The sequence below is a fragment of the Pleurodeles waltl genome, chromosome 9 (genome assembly GCF_031143425.1).
Source record: "Pleurodeles waltl isolate 20211129_DDA chromosome 9, aPleWal1.hap1.20221129, whole genome shotgun sequence".
In the NCBI taxonomy this organism is placed as follows: domain Eukaryota; kingdom Metazoa; phylum Chordata; class Amphibia; order Caudata; family Salamandridae; genus Pleurodeles; species Pleurodeles waltl.
In genome coordinates, this window is record NC_090448.1 from 697,248,257 (window position 1) to 697,271,667 (window position 23,411).

At 45.4% G+C, this 23,411-nt stretch overlaps 1 protein-coding gene across 1 annotated transcript in view; it reads right to left on the minus strand.

The window, feature by feature from the left end:
* Positions 1–23,411, minus strand: part of ATG2A (autophagy related 2A) — a 2,189,461-nt gene that overhangs the window by 215,972 nt on the left and 1,950,078 nt on the right. The window contains exon 39 of the mRNA XM_069207806.1: positions 3,351–3,472. Within this exon, the coding sequence (XP_069063907.1) occupies positions 3,351–3,472 (122 nt within the window). The remainder of the gene's footprint in view (positions 1–3,350; positions 3,473–23,411) is intronic.

Sequence of the window (23,411 nt, forward strand, 5' to 3'; positions counted from 1 at the left end):
AAACAAGAAGAAAAGAAGAAAAAAGAAAAGAAGAGGAGTCCCCTACCACCAGGCAAGAAGAAATGTCAGGGAAACAGGTAAGGACGACGCAACCGGGAGCACAAAATGTGCTTCCCGAAATGCACTGTTAATGAAGTGCAAAAACACGGAGGATGACGCTCCGATAATCGGAGTCGCGGTCCGACCGTGGCTGGAAAAAGAGACGCCACAGTTAAGCGCAGCGTCACAGGTGATCAGCACGGGCTATGGTAAAACTATCTCAAACGAGAATAGGCTCAGAAAGTTAAAGAAGATATACTGCTAGACACAAGACCCAGTGCAGTGTGTACGGAGAGGCAATTGGAGTCGAGACAACTGAATGCCACAATTGCCACTTGAAGTTACAAATAATTTAACCAACTAAGCACTAGACTCAAGTGCAAAACGCTATTATCCTGCTCACCACGCAATAACAGCAGTGTCCCTTTTGTGTGCACAAGACAAGGGAAATGTTAATGTCAATCAGCTGGGCTTTAGACCTGCCCCGTAATCCCTTAGAGGGGCACAAAAAGCCTTCTTAGTGCGAAGAAAAGTTCAGAGAAATGTCCCCTTCCACTCGAGGAACCGAATAAGACATATCAATTAACGCAGGGCCTATGCTCTCGAGGGTTATTGCACATTATAATCAACTAACAATCAAGGTATTGTGTGCCCCCCCCACGAAAAGGATGCATGTACCTTTGTCCTTAATATGCAATGTCCGCAGACATAAGGACGTTCTCACCAGTCAAAATGGTGGCTGAAATCAGGGCCAAGGGAGGTGGCCCTGCCCCTTCTTGTCGTTGACAGGTGGAGGACGGGCCCGCCCTTGTCCTGGGCTTTTCCCGCATGCAGCCGGCGCTGCAGGACAGTAAGGAGCGCTATATACCGCCAAAATTAGTTACAGGGAGTTGGGGGTTGCAGGGACCGCCTCCTAGGACCCTGGTTATGCTGGATACTGTAGTCCTCCCACAGAGAAACACAGAAATGGTGCAGTTGGCCTTGCGCTGCTGGACAGGAAGGCATGCTATATAGCGCCAAAGTTAATCACAGGTGGTGGGGATTGCAGGGTCTGCCTCCTGGGGCCCTGGAGATGTTGGATTCTCTAGTCCCCCTACAGAGAAACAAAGAAATGGTGCTGTTGGTCTTGCACTGTAGGACTGTAAGGCATGCTATATAGCACCACAATTAGTCATAGGTGGTGGGGGTTGCAGGGACTGACTCCTGGGGCCATGGGGATGCTAGATACTGTAGTCCCCCTCTAAGAAACACAAAAATAGTGCAGTTGGTCTTGCGCTGCGGGACAGCAAGGCATGCTATATAGTGCCAAAATTAGGTGGGGGGTTTCCAGGAAGCACCTCCCGGGGCCCTGTGGATACTGGATACTGTAGTCTCCCCACAGAGAAACACAGAAATGGATTGTTGGTCTCATGTTGCGGGACAGGATGATGCACTATATAGAGCCAAAATTAGTAACAGGTGGTCAGGGTTGAAGGGACCGCGTCCCAGGGATGCTGGATAATGTAGTCCCCACACAGAGAAACACAGAAATGGTGTAGGTGGTCTACATGTATTTTTGTATCTGAAAACAATGTTGACAGGTGGTGTTGTATTTTAACTTTTACTATGCAAGGTTCCTAGTTTGCAGTTTTTAATTTAAACAAAAGGGAGTAACCCTTCTGCCAACCCATATCAGTTACCTATCACCCAACCTCCGCCCGACCTTAACCTTAGTCCCTGAGGAAGCAAAGGGAAGAGTAGGGTTGGTGATGAGGATACCGCATTGTGGGAAGAGTGGCTTCCACGTCACTTTGTCATCCTTCTTTCTAATGTCCTTTTATCCTTTTGGCATCAGCGTGAAAGAAACAAGCAGCTGGTGACTGAGTAACGAGGTGAAAAGAATGTGCCTTTAATGAAACAGGATGAGTGAAAATGCCTGGTCAGAACAGAATTTGGAGCAGGCCCCGTTCCAGCGGGTGGGCCAGCCCCACCCACATATGACCTTTGGCCCTCTGAGTAACAGCAAAAGAGGCCACAGAGAAAGCACCTGTTTAGTGCTTCCTCCATGTGGGCAGATGTGATTTTTTGTTTTACTATTGTTTACTTTAATTATCAGTCTGTGTCAGTGAGAAATCTTTACAATGCATTTTATAGTGCATTGTTTTAATAATAGCCGTTTTACTTGTGTACTGATAGGGAGAAAAATACCGCCTTTAGATGATTTTCCCTATTTTTCTACAGTCTGAGACAAAACTCTGGGCATGCCCATAAAAAGAAAACAGCCCAGTGGTGAGCTTAGCTCATCTCTGAGGCAAGCTGCAGTGGGGAGGTGTGTGTTAGGTAAGAGGAGACAGGGGTTTACCTGCCAATGATTCAGCATGTGCAGTGGTACCAGAGCCCAGGTTGTAGGCTACCTCCAGAATTGTCGAAAATTGGGCACACATTGGCCCACCAAAACGCCCACTTGGCCCATCCAGATATAAATTCCTGGAACTGGGACGAGTGTCCAAACAGCATTTTAGTCTTTTTAAAAGTCAGTGTCATTTGGTTGGCTGCACCAGCATTTCAGGCACTGAATTTAAAAGATACGTTTGCAGCTTCGCTAAGGGAAAAAAAACAGTCTTTGATGAAAGTGGAGAGGAAAATGCTGAATTTCACCATTACATTAATCTCATTTTTAATACAAAAATATACTTCCTTATCACCCTTCAAATGACCCTTTAAGTCCAATTGCCACAGCATTGTAGTGAAATATTCCACTTGCACTTTCAGGTCACTCTTGAGAGCTGTGGGGAAGAGAAGTGGGACTGCTGCTGATATAGATGTATGTCGCTAGCCGAGCGCAGGAACTGGTGCGGCGGTAGGTTCTGTTGTCTGCTGAGAAACGTTTACTTAACCTTCTTAAGAGTAAAGTTTCATACTCATTAGACACAGAACTCATCCACATATGGGTCTGAAAGATGTTGCGCACTCTGAACCTCATTTGCTCTCCATTCCCCCACACATATGCAGCACAGCTTTCACCTCTGCAAGCTCAGTCACTGTGTGTTTCTTTGCTCTGTGATTACTCTCTCCCCTTCTGTGATTGCACCAACATTTGCAGTTCACAAAAGTGGACCACTTTTGTTTGATACCCTGTCCGATATCTATCCCCAGTCCGTCCCCGAAGTGCCTACAACACTGTTGTCTAATGCCGCAAAGGTAAAATATGTTAGTTTTAATCCATACTACAAATGCTCCTTTATATGGCAGTAAAAGTCATTGAACAGGCTCTGCATCATAACTCTTCCTAAAACCACGGGGCCTTTCTCAATAAATGTACACAGACTTACAGAGCTGCACGACAGAATGCATGGGCCCTACGCCTCCCAGGATCCCAGGCAGCTGGTTCTTCCTGATGTCCGTCAGCCATTCATTGAGGGCATAGCTGGTCACCTTCTCCACGCCGAGCAGTCTAACAGGAAAAAGAGAAGCGAGGATTAAACAAACGGGTTGTGGAATGGAGAAACTAGTAATCCCGCACATATTTGTTTTAGAAAATTATATTTTTGTTTTAGTATGCTACACTGTTCATCTGATAAACGTCTGGTTAGGGAATACAATGTCAAAAGAAGATCTAGGGTTTCCTCAGTCTTTTCTATAAGAAAAACATTGTGATATCCTTTCAGCAACCTGGGTTTTAATAACATATAAATGACTATAGGTACAAGATCCATTGGGAAGTACTTCAGTGATCTGCGCCCTTGGGCTGACTGGCGGAGCTAATGGCTTGTAACATATGCTAACGAATGAAACACCAAAGACTAACAAGTTGTGTCAAACTATTGGGATCATGCAAGGTCGTTGACAGAAATATAAAGCATATCGCTGGTAAAAGCCGCCCATATTTTGTCATGTCAAAAACCCCAGTAAAAGACATGTGAAATGAATGTTTTATTTTAACTAAGAAAGCACCGGTAGCACCGTAAGGATATCAAACTGATCTGTCTGGTTCTACAACACTATAAACGTATGTTCACTTGAGTGACACCGGTATTAAACGTCGGACGTGGAACAACAAGCACTCATTTGTGGAACTGCGACTTGTATGTCAACGCTGGATGCGTGGATTATGCATATTTCTTTCGTTTGCAAACGCCAAATTCAGGGGCGTAGGAGACAATACATTTCTGGGGGGGACAGGGACAGCGTTGGGGACTTTCAATCAACCCTATACAAATCGCTCGTTGTTTACGAACTGCAGGCTCCGGTAAATATACACAATCATATATATATTGGAAGTGAAATAGGGAGAAAGGAAGGCATGTTTTCACAGTCTGAAAGTATCTTTAATTGTTATTTACATTCACAAAGTAATTAGCTAAAATGTGAAAACAACATGTTGATTAACCTTGCATCTTCATGCACCAAGCAAATAAAGGTAGGAGGGTAAAAAGGAAGAACATACCCTTTGCGCCCCACACCCACCATGCTCTTCGCCTCATGCCAATTGGAACCGCACTGGAGATATCAAAAGAGTTGTAAACTGTGCTCGGAAACCATAGTTCTAATAACACTTCTACTCCTGTGTGTGATCTTGGGCAGCTCATCTCCACATCAGTCATAACTAGAAGCATTTCAACTGAAGAAGCTCTTGCAGTTACAGGCTATATAAACATGGATTCTCTAATCTCTGTATAAACTGCAGTCACTAATTTCTCTAGAAACGGCTGTTTGTGATGCACCAAGTAACTCCGTGTAAAGAAAAGACATTCACTGATTATAAAGAAAAGACATAGGAAAATGACTATGATAGAGTTCTTACAGTCGAGTTCTGACATTACAATGCCTTCTGCCAGAGCTAGCAGCCAAGGTAAAAGGCAGACCAGATCACAGAGCATTTAATTAATGCAGCTGTTTAAAGCAAAAAATGGAATGCTGCTTTTCTTTCTTCTGCTCTACTTTCATAGCTTTGAATGTCAGAAGCTATGCACTAAGGTTTTAAGTGGTTTGTGGGAAAGTTGGTGGTGTGACCATGTATTATATGGGGTAAAATAACCCCTGCGTACATAAGGATATTGCAAGTCACCTTGAAGTTCATACCTTATAAACAAGCATTGGCAAAGTCAATAGGTCTCGCCTATGCAAGTTCTATTGCCTTTGCCAATGTGTTTTAGCCATGCTGTACACTAGTGAGACTACTATTCAGCATGGCTCAAATTTAATGGCATAAAGGAGAATGATGTGTCATCGACTGGTGTGGTGTAGTGTCATGGAGTAAGTAGAGTGTCCTAAAATGGAGCAGTAAACTAACTTTAAAGGGACAGGGGTCCCTTGAATAAAATGCAAACCACTCCCATAAACAATGATATTAAAGTAGTATGCAAATGGATTGTTTCATACATTTATTCAATCAAAATATAAAAGATCAAATGTAGTGGGAAAACATCAACAGGGGAAATCGAGAAAGACTGGTATTCGGGCATTACACAAGTTATCTGGATGACCCAATGTCACCAATTACAAGAACAATTTAAAAAGTAACCTATATAGTACAGTGGTTTAGAGGAGGCTGGCCTGGTTTGTATTGGGTACCTATGGTACTTACACCTTATACCAGGTCCAGTTATCCCTTATTAGTGAAATGTAGGCAGTGTCTAGAAGCCAGGCTCTCCAGGGGTAGCTGTAGCCAAGGCTTATCTAGCAGACGTGCAAAGCTCATGCAATACCACTGTAGTCACACAGCACTCACACACATGAAAGAAAATACTCAGTGTTACAAAAATAAAGGTACTTTATTTTAGAGACACAAATGCCAAAAATACCATAGAGACTATACTCCCTTAGGAGGTAAGTAATACACCAATAATATACACTAGTATGCAGCAATAGCAATAAAAAGTTAGAAAAGTGCAATTAGTGAAAATCACAATGGTTAGAAATGGGCCTAGGGAAAACACAAACCATATACTAAGAAAGTAGAATGCGAATGTCGGTTTCCCACCTAGACAAGTGTGGTGTGTAGAGGGGCGCTGGGAGTATTAGAAAACACCAAAGGTAAGTAATAGAACCCACCTCAGAGCCCAGGAAAGCAGGAGTAAATGACAGTAACTTTCCTAGAACACACAAGAACACGAGAAAGAAGATAATGCAAGAACCAGAAGATACTTCAAGACACAAAGGGTGGATTCCTGGACCTAAAGACCTGTAGAAGAATGGGACTAGGTCCAAGAATCACAGAAAAGTCCAGGGAGGACAGGAGCCCCTGCTAACCCGAATCAAGGTGCAAAAGAAGAACCACTGGTGAAGAACAACAGTCAGTACTGCACCCAAGAAGATGGATGCGGGTTCCTGGTTGGTGCAGATGATATCCCACACTGGATGGATGATTGCAGTCTGGTTGCGTCGCTGGATTCTGCCAACAAACCTTGGCACACACAAAGCTCACGGTTAGCGGAAAATGGCACTGCCTGGGACCAGGAGGGACCTGGTGGACTCTACCCAGGAGGAGGAGTCAGATGGTGCTCTCAGCAACTCAAAGAGCCCACAGAAGACCAGCCAGTGCACACAGGAGTCCTCCAGCACAGGGACAAAAGAGTTGCAAAAGGAGGCCCACGCAGCACAAAAACAAAAGATCCCACACCGCCAGAGAACCGCTCAGGAAGCTGTGCATTGCCGGAAGGAGTGCTGGGGGCCAGAGTTACATTGTGCACAAAGAATTTCATAGAAGGATGCCAACAAGCCTTGGCAACTGAAAAACACGTGGTGAACAGGGTTACTGTCTTGCGTGGGAAGGCACGCTCCTACCTCCACCAAAGTTGGACAGTAGGACGTCAGGGCCATCGGGACCACTTCAGTCCACCACCCGTGATGTAGGATCCATGCAACTCAACAGGAGAGGGGACCCAAGCAGATGGTCGTCGTTGCAGAGAGGTGCCTGCTGAAGCATTGGAGTGACTCCTTCACTCCAAAGGAGATTCGTTCATTCTTCTGGTGCAGGCTGAAGACAGGCTGTCCTCTGAGGATGCACGACCCGGAAACAGTTGCATATGCTGGCAAGAGTTGAAGATACAATGTTGCAGAAGTCGTCTTTGCTTCGTTGTTGCAGTTTGTGGAGTTCCTGGAGGGTCCAGATGCAGTTGCTTCAGTGAGAAGGTGAAGTAAAAGATGCAGAAGATTCCTGCTGGAGTCTTGCAATCCGAATTTGAAGAACCTCCCAAAGGAGAGACCCTAAATAGCCATGAAAGGGGGATTGGTCAGCTAAACAGGTAAGCACCTATCAGGGGACGGCTCAGACACCACCTGCTGGCACTGCCCACTGAGATGCTCCCAGAGTTCGCTGCCAACTTGGAATCCAAGATGGCAAAACACAGGGACCCTCTGGAGGAGCTCTGAGCACCACACCTGGGGTGGTGATGGACAGGGGAGTGGTCACTCCCCTTTCCTTTGTCCAGTTTCGTGCCAGAGCAGGGACAGGGGGTACCTGAACCGGTGTAGACTGGATTATGCGAGGAGGGCACCAAATGTGCCCTTCAAAGCATTTCCAGTGGCCTGGGGAAGGAAGCTACCCCTCCCAAGCCTGTAACTCCTATTTCCAAAGGGAGAGGGTATAACACCCCTCTCCCAAAGGAAATCCTTTGTTCTGCCTTCATGGGCTTGAGCTTCTCAAGCAACAGGAGGGCAGAAACCTGTCCGAGAGGTGGCAGCAGCTTGGCCTGCCTGGAAAACCTCAGAAGGCTGGAATGGCAATACTGGGGGTCCTCTAAGGAGCCCCCAGAGTGCATAAAATCATACAACCAATGCTTGCAAAAGCCTTGGGTTATGATTCCAACATGTTTGATACTAAACATACCTATGTTCCGAGTTACCATTATGTAGCTGGGAATAGGTAGTGACCTATTTCAAGTACATGTGTAAAATGGCATCCCGCACTCAGGAAGTCTGGGAAAATGGTCTTGGAGGTCGTGGGGGCACCTCTGCTAGTGCAGGGGTGCCCTCACACACAGTTACTCTGCACCCTGCCCTCAGGGCTGGAGGGCCTGCTATAGGGGTGACTTATAAGTGACCTGGTGCAGTGCAACTGGCAGTGAAAGGGTGCATGCACCTTTTCACGCAGGCTGCAATGACAGTCCTGCAGAAGCCTTTGCATGGGCTACCTATGGGTGGCAAAAGAAATGCTGCAGATCATAGGGATCTCTTGGAACCCCAATGCCCTGGGTACCTAAGTACCATATACTAGGGACTTATAAGGGGGCACCAATATGCCAATTTTGGGTGAAATACTAGGTTACCAGTATGCAAAAACCATAATTTAAGGGAGAGAGCATAACTACTGGGGTCCTGATTAGCAGGATCCCAGTAGACACACGCAAACACACTGGCAAACAGGCCAAATGTGGGGGTAACCAAGCTAGAAAGAGGCTACTTTCCTACAAGGTTAGCATCCACAACAATGACTTACAAGCTTTTATACACCGACTTTTACATGAATGACTCAAATAGTGAATCAAGAAGTCATTAGCTCATAGTACCTATGCTAATGCCAACTTATGTACAATATCACAAATTCAAGTCAAGGTACTTTGGCCGACAATATTTTGATCCCCTAGACAAGTATCAGGATCATCCTAAGCCTTCGTTAAGCTTGAGTTAAAAGGGTTACAGAGTGCTTGTGACCAAAACGGCGAAGATAAATCGGACTCACGTCTCATATGAGTGAGAAGGCAATCAATGGAGATCTGAATCTCTAATCAAGCGCCAATGCCATAAAGTAGTATTAGAGTGGAGTAGTGTCACAGTGTAATAGAGTGTCATAGAATGGAGTGGCAGAATGTCGTAGAGTGGAAAGGCATAAAGAAGAGTGAACTGGAGTAGAGTGAAGTAAAGTAACGTGAACTAGCATAGAGAAAGTTGGGTAGAGTGTTGTTGAGCACAGTACATTGTTGTATATTGGAGTGGCATAGAGGGCTGTGCAGTGGCATTCAGCAGATTATCGTAGATTGAAGTGGCATAGAGTGGTGTGGAGTGGCATACAGTGGAGTAAAGTGGAATGGAGTGGCGTATAGGGAGTTGTGTAGGGAGTTAGAGTGGAGAAAGTGTTAGAGTTTAATGGAATAGAGTGTCAGAGTCTAATATCATGGAGTGTAATGTCATAGTGAAGTGTCATAGAGTGGAGTTGGGTGGTCTAGAGTACAGTGGTGCAAACTAGATTGGTGTAGAGTGTAGTGGTATAGAGTGCATTGGTTTTGAGTAAAGTGGTGTGGAGTGGATTGGCGAATACTGCACTGGTTTAGCGTACAGTGCAGTAGCGTAGAGTGGTGAAGAGTAGAGGGGAGCACAGAATAGATTGCAGTGGTTAAAAGTACTGTGTCAGAGTGATGCGGTGCATGGTAGAGTGGAGAGGTGCAAGGTAGAGTAGACTAGTGTAGAGTGCAGTGGTGGAGTGCAGTGATGAAGAGTAGAGTGGCATAGAGTGTAGTGGCATATAGTACGCTGGTGTAGAGTGCAGTAGAGTGGCATATAGTTGAGCGGTGCAGAGTAGAGTGCTGTGGTGCAGAATAGAGAGGAGTATAGATCAGTGGCAGAGTGCAGTGTTTCAGAGTAGAGTGTCACAAAGGGCGGTGGTGTAGAGTAGAGTGGCATAGAATGCATTGGTGTAGACTGCAGTGATGCAGAGTAGAGAAGAGTGGCTTAGAGTACAGAGGTGCAGAGTAGATTAGAGTTGCATAGAGTGCCGTGGCATAGAGTAGATTGCTGCAGAGTACAGTATAGTGGTGAAGAGTAGATTGTTGCAGAGTGGAGCATAGTGATGTAGAGTGCAGTAGCATGGTGCAGAGCAGATTGGAGTGGTGCAGGGTACATTGGCGTGGTGCAAGATAAATTAGACTGGCATAGCATAGAGTAGAGTCGCGTAGATTGCAGTGGCATAGAGGAGATGATTTCAAAGTAGAGTGAAGTGCCCTACAGTGGAGTGGTGTAGAGTAGATTACAGTGCAGTGGTGCAGAAAAGAGTGCAGTGGGACGGAGCACAGTGGCATTGAGTGCAGTGGTGCAGAGTAGAGTGACGTGGAGTTCAGTGGCAGAAAGTGCGATGTCGAAGAGTACAGTGGTGTATTGTAGAGTGACAGCGTGCAGTTGCATAGAGTGCTGTGGTGCAGAGTACAGTGGCATTGAAAGCAGTGGAATAGAGTGCTGTGGTGCAGAGTAGATTGGCATAGAGTGCAGTGGGATAGAGTGCATTGGTTTTGAGTAAAGTGGTGAATAGTGCACTGGCAGAGTGCAGGGGTGTAGTGTACAATGGTTAGAGTAGAATAGCATAGATTGCAGTGGAGTAGAGTGGAGTGGTACAGCATAGATTGCAGTGGTGTAGAGTGGCACAGAGTGGAGAAAAGTGGTGTAGGGTGCAGTGGCATAGGGTAGATTGTTTCAGAGTACAGTGAAGAAAAGATAGAGAAAAGATAATATACTTCATTATGCTGAAGTATGTAACGATAACAACATAAATAATAAAGCACGGCCCAAAATGAAATATGGCTTCTCCCTGTTAGCCACGCTGTAATCAAGCACTTCATTACCTAGAAAACAAAACATTAAACATAAATGTTAGAAAAATATACCCTTCTAATAGCTAAATTGTTGTGTACAAATGTAAAATCTGGGCTTAATTTCGACTTCACTGTTTCACCAACTGGTGTGATCTTAGGCAAATACAAATATTGTGTTTCACAGAGTCTCCTTTCTAGCCTGCAGGCATCACGGTGAGTGTGACTCTGTTCTCTCTTTAGATCTTCCTCATTGTTTTGCAGCTCCTCTTGAAGGCATCCTGCAGTGCTCCTCTTCAAGGCAGCGGTTGACAGTAATCATCCAAAACTCTTTTCTCCTCCTGTGCCCTTTGTTCTTATGAGCACCCTTAGAACAGGACAAAAGGGCAGAGAGCGCAGGGGGCCTCCTGACTCACCTTCATTCGGTTACCATCAGCTTGGAGGATGGTCTGTACAGGGCTATCCTAAGTAGCGCTTTTGTGCGCTAATGGCCCTCTGAATAACAGATGTGAGAGGGGAAATTATTGTGTCCCCTTGTCCCCCCCACCTTCGTCCCCCGTGTCCCCCACCCTCCAAAATCTGGGGGGGGATACATCCCCCGCGTCCCCCACACTTCCTACGCCCATGGCCAAATTACTTATGAAATATTCCAAATAAGAACATCCGTAGTCTGTTTTAGACATCTGCTGCCCCTCGAACAGTAAGTACTTTGTGCATTTCATTCAAATAATGCATGATGGCTGTAAATTGTGATACTCATTCTCAAATTATTTTTAGTTCCTGGCTTATCTTCCGTATTTCTTGTTTTAAATGAAATTAAGATTAAGTTAAGAGTCCTTTGGGAGAATAATGGAATGTTGTATATTTTCAGAGGAATATCTGTGATATGTCTTTAGTTGCTATGTTTGTGTATCCTAGATCAATTAAGCTTTTGTTTTTATTTTTGTTCGGTTACCAGAAGCGATTTTTTAATACAACAGTGGATGCTCAGATAGCTCCGCAGATTCGTGAAGCAGTCCTTAATTGATTGTTCTTATTTTGAGGGAGGGTTGAACGCAGGTGACAACAGTTTGAATGGCTAAGTAGAGACTGGGCAGTTTATTGTTGATGGTGATGGGTTACTCGAAGTGTCACATTCCTATTACACATTTTCAAAGTCCCTCGCCTCCTAAGGAAGAACAAAATGACAATCTGATCCATAAATTACAGATTTGCACGAAGATGAAACGCACCATTATGATGATATATTCTATGGAAAATATTCCTTTATTTGCATACTTTTTAATAGTACTGACTTATCACATTCTATTATTAAATTATTGGTGTGGGAGCTATTACGAAGCAACAGATGTACTTTATTAGGGTAGTTTGCAGCAGTGGCCCTTCGGTATGGGCTAAGGGGCCATAGGGATATGACGCCGTGGTCGTATATAGGCACCATCCCAGCATACTGACGTCAGTTTCCTTTCACAACTTTCCACGCCAGAAGCACAGTGTCTTGAAGAACACTGACTCTGGTGCGCCAGAACTAGGGCCATGAAATGAAGACCCTGTCCCTAGAAATTATTTAGCAGAGCGGGGAGGATGGATGGGTCGGTAAGGAATTTACAACTAGAAGATATCTCTACCAGATAATTTGTTACCGAAGGCAAGTAACTTGTTCACCTGATAGAGACTTTCTGTTGCAGATTCCTTACCTTAGAAATAGCTACCCAAGCAATGCCATCCCTGGAGGGTCTGCGAACCAAGATCATACTAGGAAGTCCTGCAGGACGTAATGGGCGAAGTACCCGTCCCTTCAGACCTGACCAGGCAGTAGAGTTTTGTAAACGTGTGCAAGGACGCCCACGTTACTGCCTGGAAGATGTCCAGGACCGGAACTCTATGTGCTAAAGCAGTGGCTGCAGCTGTTGCTCTGGTAGAGTGAGCATGCAAACCTTCCAGGGGTTGCTTATTAGCCAAAGGGTAGCACATTTTAATGCAAGGAACAACCCATCTAGAGATGGTTCTCTACTGCACTATCCAACCCACATAACCCACAAAGAGCTGACCATCTACCCGGAACTCTTTGGTACAATCAAGATAGAACGCCAAAGCTCTCTTTGTGTCCAGGCGATGGAGTGACTCCTCTTCCTTAGAAGGATGTGGAGTGGTGAGTAAAAAGTAGGCAAAGTGATGGACTGGCCTACATAAAAGGGAGTGACCACTTAAGGTAGAAAGGAAGCCCTGGTACGAAGGACCACCTTGTCAGGATGGATGGAGATGAAAGGTGGCTTTGAGGAAAGACCCTGTAGCTCACTCACTCTGCAGGCAGAAATGATGGCTACAAGGAAGGCTGTCTGCAGAGTAAGACGCCAAAGTGGGCAGTTGTGAAGTGGCACAAAAGGGGCACACATTAGAAAAGTAAGAACTAAGTTCAAATCCCATTGGGACATTATGAACGGAAAAGGAGGAAACAGATGGGTAAGACCCTTTAGGAATCTTCCAACAATGGGAGATTTAAACAAGGAGTGTTCATCCGGCAATCTGAGGAAAACTGAGATGGCAGATAAATAACCCTTGAGGGTGCCCAGCTGGGGCCTGCTGGGCAAAATAACCCCAGGAAGGGGGGCAGAAAGGGGGACAAACAGACTTGTCTGTACACCATGCCACAAATTTGCTCCAACAACAGGCATGGAGGAGGGACGCCTGGTTGCCATGATAACATGACAGACTTCAGGCGGAAGGTCAAAAGCTATCAACTGCCGCCACTCAATCTCCACACAAGCAGGCAGAGACTGCCGCTGCTACAGAAGATGCTTCTGAAGAGGAAGTCTGAGTGGAGGATCGATCGCCATGCACAAGAGTTCAGGATACCAGACCCTTTGTGCCCAGTCCACAGCCACAAGAATGACTTGGGCCTGGTCGGTCTTGATCTTCTTGAGTAATATGGGCAGAAGTGGTATTGGAGGAAAGGAGGCATGAGCTCCACTCAAGACAAAGAGTCGCTGAGCAACTACTGCCTTGGAAACTCCAGCACGCAAAACAGCTGACATTGCATGTTCTCTACGCAGGCAAACAGATCTACCTAAAATTCTCCCCAATATAGAAAGAGACCTTGCGCCACCTCCAGATATAGACTCCATTCGTGACTAACCAAGCATTGACTGCTGAGTTCCTCCGCTCGGGGTTCAGAGAGCCCACCAGATGTTGAACCAACAGGGCTATGCCCTGATGTTCCAGCCATGTCCAGAGGCAGAGAGCCTCCTGACAAAGGGTCCAAAACCCCACCCTGGGCTGCTTGTTGCAGTACCACATGGCGGTGGTGTTGTCTGTGAACACTTGCAACACTTTTCCTTTGAGAGAGGGAAGGAAGGCTTTCAATGCTAGCTTGATCACCCTGAGCTCCAAATGATTGCTATGGAGTTCGGACTCTGCCTGAGACCCGGCACCTCTGAACTCCGCCTCTCCCTTGTGGCCGCCCTATCCCAGGAGTGACACATCGGTCACTACTGTCAGATCTGGTTGGTGAAGGGAGAGTGATCTGCCTCGGACCCAATCGCGGTTCTCAAACCACCACTGCAGATCTTGCGCAGTCCCCTCTGAGATCAGAACCATGTTGGAGAGATTCCACTGGAACTTTAGGTCCCACTGCAGAGCTTACATATGCCATCTGGCATGTGTGACCAGCAAGATGCAGGAGGCCATGAGGCCAAGCAGCTCAGAGTCACTCTCATTGAAATCCAGAACAGGGGCTGAAACATTGGGATCATGGCCTCAATTTCCTAGACTTGCCACTCGGGAGGATAGGCCCACAACTGCACTATTTCCAGAATAGCTCCAATGAAAGGGAGTGTCAGAGAGACTGGTCTAACTTTGGCAAGTTTATAGTGAACCCCAGCAAACGCAGGAGATCTGCGATAGTCTGGAGGTGGGAGACAACAGCTTGGGGTGAACCTGCCTTCAACAGTCAGTCGTCGAGGTAGGGAAAGACAAACCCCTATCTTGTGCAGATGAGCTGCGGCCACAGCCATCCCTTTGGTGAACACCCGAGGGGCGCTGGTAAGGCCAAAGGGGAGCAAGGTAAATTGAAAATGCTTGTGACCCACCACAAACCACAAGTAATGTCTGAACGTCGGAAATATGAGTCCTGCAAGTCCAACGCTACCATCCAGTCTTCTGGGTCCAGGGCAGAGACTACCTGAGCCAGAGTGAGCATTTTGAACTTCTCCTTTTTGAGGAAGAGATTGAGGGAATGGAGGTCTAGGATAGGGCAGAGGCCCAGGTCCTTCTTGGGCACCAGAAAGTATCAACCATGACCTACTTCTAGTACAGGGTCCCTCTCAATGGCTCCCTTAGCCAAGAGAGCCGTAACATCTTCCTGGAGAAGTGCCATGTGATCCCCAGTCATCCGATCGTAGGATGACGGCCTGGATGGAGAGGTAGGCTAGAAGCAGAAAGAGTAGCCCCTTCGGACTATTTGTGATGGTGTGCCAGTAGGGCAGGTGATGGCGAATCCTGCCTCCTACTGGTCCCTGGTGGGGTAGTGTCAGACTAGATAGGTTTAGAGGCTATGGCTGAGGTGGTGGACTGGCTAGATCGCTGGCTCCTTGATCCACGCAGATGCTGGATCCCACATTCCCAGCCACGCAGGGCCTGGGCAGCATAGGTGGCACGGCGGCTGGTGGGGAATGGACGTGGCTGGGTGCCCCTTCCATAGCCACAAAAAGGGCAAAGTGCAGACTGAGGGGGGTGAAGTACAGCTACAAGGCCTAGGAACTGGGCCGCAGCCCAGGACTTCTTAAAGCGCTAAGTCTGCTTTGTCTCCGAAGAGACAGTGGCCAAAGAGCATGTCCATCAGAGTGAATTGGACATCTCTGAAAAGCCAGATGTCCTCAACCAGGCATGGCGCCTCAAACCCACCATCTAAGCAACCAATCTGCCCAGAGAGTCAGTCGTATCCAGCCCACATCGGATTGTGAACTTAGCAGCAAATCTCCCGTAAGCAGCCGCTAGGGAGAGAATGGCCTGGGCCTATCCCGGACCTGTGACAGCACTTGCGCAACCGTGTCCCATAAAGTATTGGCATAACAGCCCAAAAGGCATACAGTGTTCACGGAACTCAATGCCAGGCTGAAGGAAGAAAACCGCTTCTTCCCAAGGTGATACAGCCTTGTATCCTATCCGGGGGTGCGGAAGTGAACGCATCATGGGATGCTGAGGATTGGCTAATCAAGTTCTCGGGGGTAGGGTGTTGGGTCAGAAATGCCAGGTCGATAGCGTAGGGCTATGGCAGCGGGCTATTGTCCTATTCACAGGACCCCCTGTGCTGGATTTGGACCAGGTCCCCAGCAGTGAGCCTTCACTGAAGGTCAAAAGGGGTTCTGACGTGGAAGCCCCAGGCTGAAGCACCGCAGTCAGGAAGATAGCCCTGACAGCCACTGAAGGCAGCTCGGTGCTCAAGACCTCAGCCGCTCTTCACACCACCATGGAATAAAACGCCCCCTCCTCCGCAGCCACGGAAGGGGGAGAAAGTAGGTGTCCAGATAACTGGCTTCACCAAGTTCCTGAACCCAGTCCACAGGGTCCTCAAGCTGGTATTCTAAAGGGTCCAGCAACCCCTCCATATTCTCACCAAACTCGTACCCATAAGAATAAGGGTCAGGATCCGACCTAAGGAGTAAGGTCCCTGCCGAAGTCGGAATGGTCATCGAGTGACGCTGGTCCAGCTTCAGGTCGCAATCAGCAATAAGTATGGGGTCGATGCCACCCATGGGTGGCGTTAGGAGCGTTGATGCCGGAACTGTCATCGGGGAAGGTCACAATGGTATGAGCAATGCCAGTTCGGATCCGGAAGCGGATCCCTGGGTGCCCCCTGGAGCCGAGGCCAAAGCCGCCGGCGCAGAACCTGAGGGAGCCCCTGCAGTCCCTGCGGGGCCCGAGGGCACTCTGACAGGGGCGGACTGCCCATAGATGAGGCATATGGCCAAATAAAATTCCTTCAATTAGGCAGGAGTGGAGGCGCAGACAAGACCCAGAAGTAGGCTCCGAGGAAGGAGGCCTAGAGCAACAACGCTGCTCCTCCCGCATCACATCGTCTGACCGACAAGGTGAAGTCGAAGAATCTAGTGCTTCATCGTCTTCTTTTTATGCTTACCCAACTGTCCCAAATATTTTGAATGGGACGACGACGAATGGTGAGGGCTCCACAAGCGGTCTCGGGACCTTCCTCTCGACCAGGAGTGATGCAGATCCGGGTGCCAAGCTGCGAGTAGCTTTAGGCACCACTCCGTCAAAGCCTTTGGGTTCATGGCCTACCACTTGGAGAACGACTTCAGGTTATGGTCGCACTCCAAACATCACAGACACATGAGGTGGGGATCCGTCACAGACATCATCCTGTGACAGGAGTAACAGGGCATGAAGCAGGTCTTCCGTAACAACATCCTCTATGCACCGAGAAGACAAAAAACTTCAACAAAAAGCTGAAAGTACAGTCAAAACGTGACTGTAGTGGTAAGCTCTCTTTGAATCTGTGCTTAGGCCGGCACGGAAAGAGAAGAACTGATGTCAGTGCACCGGAGTGGTGCCTACATAGGACCTGCAACATCATATCTGGCGACCACAATGCCAACGTTGGATGCGGAGTTGACTGACGCCACTTGACAGCAAGCAGGGGTCCTGCTCAAAGAAAAATCTCTGGATCCTGACTGACGCCTGGGGGAAATTCAAACGTAAGGAATCTACAACTAGAAGTCTCTGTCAGATAAGAGAATCATACTTCTGATTTTTTCTGTCCACAGAAGAGAACAAGTGGAGCATTTGTCCCTGATCAAGCAAAGGTTACAGTAGAATACAGCAAGTGGAACATTTTTTCTACATTAGATGGTTCAGGCACAGAAAAGGAGACTGGCAGAGAAGCAGATTGACTGTTGTAAAATCCACAAATATCTTTCACGAACCCAAAACTAAAAATCATACTTGGAGGAAGAACACCTATGCAGGCAAATAATTCAAAGCAATTTTGACACTTGAGTGAAGGAGGTGCCTTTTAAATAAGCCAGAAGCAATACTGAACTGGAATACAAGGTGTTGGAGAAACCAGATGAACAATTGTAATGCCAAAACAACCCCCTCTTTCATGTGCTATTTCAAAATAGGTATGGCAGACATTTGGTCTTTTTTGGTATTGATAATTAAGTCTACCTTTACTAAGGCGATTAGAAGCAATCCTACTTTTCATTTGTAGAGCAGTACAAACAGTTATAGTATTGGGAATATCAACCATCAGAGTACTTATTTCCTTACAACTTAGATTAGGCTGGGGAGATGTCAATACACCTGAAGAATCAAATGAAGAACTTGCACTGCGAGACTGCCCACTTAGGCACCATATATGCAGATTCTCCAGGTAAAGATGGTGCATTCCATTTCATGTGTATTTTACTTGGTCTAGATCAGTGGTTCCCAACCTATGGTCCGGGGACCCCTGGGGGTCTGCAAAGCCTCCTCAGGGGGTCCGCGACTGCTCAGAAAATTAAATAATATTAAAAGATTAGGTCCCCAGCATTCAGTAATGGCTCAGTGGAGGGCCCCTAGATTCCAACAATGATTCAGTGGGGGGTCCCCAGGGTCCAGTAATGATACAATGGGGGTTCACTGAAGTCAAAAGATTGGGAACCACTGGTCTAGATAATTTGTTATTAATTTGATAAGAACAATCTTTGATTCATTTGCAACTCATGCTAAGCATCGTCCCTTGGGGCCATTTATACTCTCTGGATTAGAAAAGCTTTGTTTGACCGTAATTGAGAAATTTGTAAATATGTCTCCAAAAGCATGGACTATTTGTATAAAAAGATACACATAAAACATTGTTGCTCATGTAGTAGTACATTACTGCAGGTCCAAACTTTACCTTCAAAATATTCAGAAAAAATATCACGAAAGCTAAAACATGGTCAAATAGAGGTTCCTTAGTGAAAAGGTCAATGGCTTAAACATGTACTAGCAAGATAAATGATGAACAAGACCAGTATTTCGCCATTCCTGAAAACAGAGTCTTAACAGAATATCCTACAAAAAATATAGTTTAATTGACATATAAAACTTTGAACAATAACTTGTTGGCATCCCTGGACAGGCTGAGAACTCCGGGACGTAGAGGGTCTAGATAATTCAGAATAGGATGAGGCCCTATAATATCACAGAGAAGTACGGATCACAGCTGGATTCCAATTGATTCAACTTAAAAATACTGCATATACTATAAACATGTTTGCTTAAAGAAAATAGGAAAAGGAAATATTCCTGCAACAGACGCTGTGAACAAATTGCGGAGTTTTCACATATTTGATTGTGCCCAAGAAACAATGGTTCTGGGAAGATGTCAAAAGCCTCCGGTCTATGTTGTGTGAGATCGATATATTGTTAGTACCAAAGATAGAATGTATGGGAACAAACATTCACTATTTGACTGCTTCTATGATACACAACCAGTGGTAGCCAGCCAGAATATAGCCAGGTTGTGACATAGTGCTACTCTGCCAACCTTTGATGATTGGTGCTCAAATGTGGATTGGTGTATGGTGACAGAAAAGACTGTCTATGAATGAATGGCAGGCTAAAAATAATGACAGGACCATCATCAAATTATCATGGTTTGGCTTGAAATTCCCCTTTTATGAATGAAAAGAATGAGAAAATAACTGTTGTGAAAGGTACACAAGTAGCAATCTGCTTAGCTGAGAGGCAGTTATGACACCTGTGCCTCAAAAATGTTTTGACAAGCCAAGAAATGTTTTGTTGTTATTTGTATCTTGTTTGATTAAATCAGCTAAAAAAAGAGAAAAAAGCCAATGGCCTTCGGTGCAAAACATTCATATGAGCACTAGGGCCAGTCATTCAATCACTCATTGCCCAAAAATAATTGTAACTATCAACTTTATCAATGGATTAAACCCCAATTTGCCAATTAAATTTACACCTTTTCTCAGTAAATTATGTTTGTTTTCCTGATATTTATTGTCAAATTATAATTTTTGTTATAGGCATTTAAAGCATTAAGGGATCGTTACAAACCCCACTGTACTGTCTAGGGTGACATCAACACCCCCACCATATTGGAACAACTATATATGCTCACTTCTTAACTTATGAAGACAGGAGCATAGACCATTAATGCTGGATTGCAGGATAAATTAAACAGAATGGGACCCAGCACACACCATTGTTTCAGGCACTGTCTGGTAAACCTGATTTTTGTTAACCTTTAGCCATCGTCCAGCTTAATCCACTCTTATGTTGTGCATAAATAAATTGACAGGGGATCTGGAGTTTTATTTTTACAATGACAGTTTTGCCACTAAGTGGCCCTGTTAACTTGGTCAGACACAGACAAACAGTCCAGAAAACAAGCATATCTTTTTAGGTCGAGCACGCAAGCACTCTGGCGTGTTGTAATCTATCTGTGGGCTTTTAATCACACCCACCCCATGCTCATCACTACCACTCGTTCATGGGCTTGCCTTTCAAAAATCCTTTATCATCATTGGTAAATGGTGTACGTTTGTCCCTCCTTGGGGCAACTTTGTTACCGCTTTGGCCATCGATCCTGTTACATGGATAATTGCACTTTTGCCGATATGTTTGACCGCAAGCGATCTTTTTCCTTTTGTGTCTCTCCTTTGAGCTCGAGGTGGCCGTGGCGCTTTGAATTGGCTTGCTTATGTGAACTGTTTTACTTTTCATTTTGAATTTATGTGGCAAGAAAAGTTCAGTTAGGAATTTACAATGTAAATAGCTTTAACTCCAGCAAACGCGAGACCCATTGCATTGCAAATGCTTGTTTACTTGATGGAGACACATGGTTTAAGGCCTAGCATATTTATAGCTAGAACATTCGCTAGATCTTGCATCTTTCCAAAATCACACTGAGAAGAATAGAAGTATTAGTAGTATTTCAACAAAACCACTGGCAAGTCTCAATTGTGATCTAGTTGCTGCCCGAAGAAAAGTAAATAGTTTAACATCCAATTATATAAAAACTGAAAGGTTAAAACTTTTGTCAATAATTCAAGTGTTAGGCTACTCCATTTGTATCATTTATCTTTAATTTTGAGTATTACATGCTGGGCTTGTAATACCTGTGACTTACTGACAAGAGGATCTGGTAGTATGGATACCTCCAAGCTCACAGGCTGCAGCCATCCAGATGCAACACACCACCAAGGCATTAGCACCTTAGGAAACTTGCCTTTGTATGACGCACAGAATCTTCTATGCAAAGACTGTGCAATAAGCTGTAGAAACTGGCCTCTGGGAGGCACCAAGCAAGACAATCTGAGTCGGGAACAAAGGAGATGCAAGAAAAATGTGTTGCCGCGCATTAAGGCGGTACTGATCAGTGGCCTTCTGAAATCACCAGTTAGAAACATCATCACAGAGGCATATGCTATACATGGAAAGCATGCAAAATAATGCAGCCACGCGTTCCCCTGATAGCCACGATTATGGACCCACCACCACATCACCAACTCAAATACCAAATTTTTAATTGATCAGTGGACCGCACTCAATTCCATATTAGTAATAATGAAAGTTGTGGCAGTCTGTGCCAAAACAAAAATTTCATTCAGAAATGTGCTTTAAACTTTCCTTGTTTTCAAAGGCATATCTAAGATGTTTCACTGTATATGCTATAATAATGCTTTTAACGGGGTACCATACAAAAGTTGAGATCAAATGCATTATTTACAATAAATGGATTGTGATCTTTTTCTTAATTTTGGTGCGACTCTCACACTATGGTAGTCAAGTTTAATTACCACCTCCATTTGACCTCTGCATCGGACATTTTTTTTTTTTTTTTTTTTCATCACACGATCTGACTTTAATAAGAGAACAATATACTATCATTATTCCAAAGTAAAAGGAAAATATATAATTATTAGGATCTTCATTAATCTACCTAAATTTGATTACACACCCTGAACGTAAATAAATAGCAACATCATTGAAACCCAGGTCTTCGCATTCCTTTGCAAGTGTTCTTTTGCTAAAGCAATGCGTTTTGGAACTTTGGTGGATTTCCACAAATCATAATATGATGGGAACACTTTGCCTCGCCACTCCCGAACAGATTTTTAACTATTGCCCCTGCATATTCTAGCTTGATTGTTCATCTGTTCCGCAGAATATAGAATATGAGTTTAGTATAGTCTCTTCTCCTGATAATGCTTGTAGAATAGAGGAACTCGTGGGAAGATATTGCTGTAGCCCGGAATGAGTACACACATATTCATTTTATCTGCTTCCTCCAAGACACATCTATGACCACATCCCTTATTTGACAATTTCCATTTGGCTTCTGAGAAAAACAAAAATCAAATATAGCCCCATTCTGCAAGGCTTTAATACGATTTGAAAGAAATAAAATAATCTTAGATTAATTTAAATATTTTTTTCTTTTAGTGTGGTTATGAAAGTTAATAAGTCATCTCACTTGAAGATATTTAAATACGGCAGAACTGGGTAATGATAATTCATGTTTATCTTGTGCAAAAGATTTGAATTGACAAGCATCATGTTCAAGATGGGAACAGTGTAAATTGCATGTCCAAGAGCACCACACTGACCTACAACAAATGAGCAAAACTGTCAATTTTTGTCTGACTGACAATACCCAACTAGCGCATATCCTTCCAGCAGAAGACTCGCGCTTTGGCCATCACTTGCACTCTTGTGACCTAAAGATGCTGGCTCTTCCATGACGCTGTGAGTGGACGCATGCTAGGAGGCACCATGAGCCAGTCCCATGCAGGTCGCGTTCTGGGGCAGCAGAAGGAACATTGTGTCCTATGGAGAGAGAGAGAGAGAGAGCACAGAAGAGTAGAGCTGTGGGGTGGGGTTGAAGAGTTCGAGGCAGAGAATGCCACTGGCCCAGGCAGCCGCATAACAGCACAACTTGCTAGAAGATATCCCCTGCAGTGCCCTGACTGCACACCTTCAGCACCATCTCACACCCACCCCTTGGTGAATGAGTAACTTCGGGTAGGTCCGCATGCATCCTGAGACGAAAGGGAAACAAAGAATTCAAGTTGGACTTCTGGGGTTCTAACATTACACTCCTGAGGCTCTCCTACGTTACGAACATCCACTGAGGAGGTAGCTCCCCACCTCCCTTGTCATTGGAGAGAGGCACAGGTTCTAAGGTGGTTCCTGAGGCAATGATTTGATGGGGCCCTGGCTGGTTAGACCTACACATATGTGACTGTGTCATCTACTCAGGCTGGCTGACCTGCACTCTGCCTGGCTGCCACTGCAAACTACTTAGAAATACTCAAAATACTCCAAAGCAAATGGGCCCAAGCCTCTAATAATTGCTGCACACCAACCTGTCTGTAGAACTTCTGATACAGGCCCTGTGGGTGAAGGTCTGACGCTACGTAGCTAGCTCAAGCATAAGAGCCACCCACTGCAAGCAAGACAGACCTATAACTAAATACAACCCCAACCTGAAGTGCCAGTAAAGAAAGCGCCCTCCTTGGCTGACCAGGAGTGCGCTGTACCCACTCTGCACCTAGCACTTGTGCATTTGCAGTTATCCCCTGGAATCGAGTTGCCAGCATGACCTATGTGATTGCAGGTCAGTGACCTGTTGTAATTCTGATCTATTGGCAGCAGCAAAATCCAAAAAGGAGCAAACAATGCAAGACATGCTCCTAAGACAATCCACACCCAAGCCAAGCCAGCTGTATCCTGATTCACCCGAGCATAACAGAGCAACACAGCGACATTGGAGAAATAAGTCATTAAGTATTTTCTCATGACTTCTTCAAGGACCTTAAAATATATATATTAACATTTTAGAGACCTCTCACTAGGGAGGGAGAT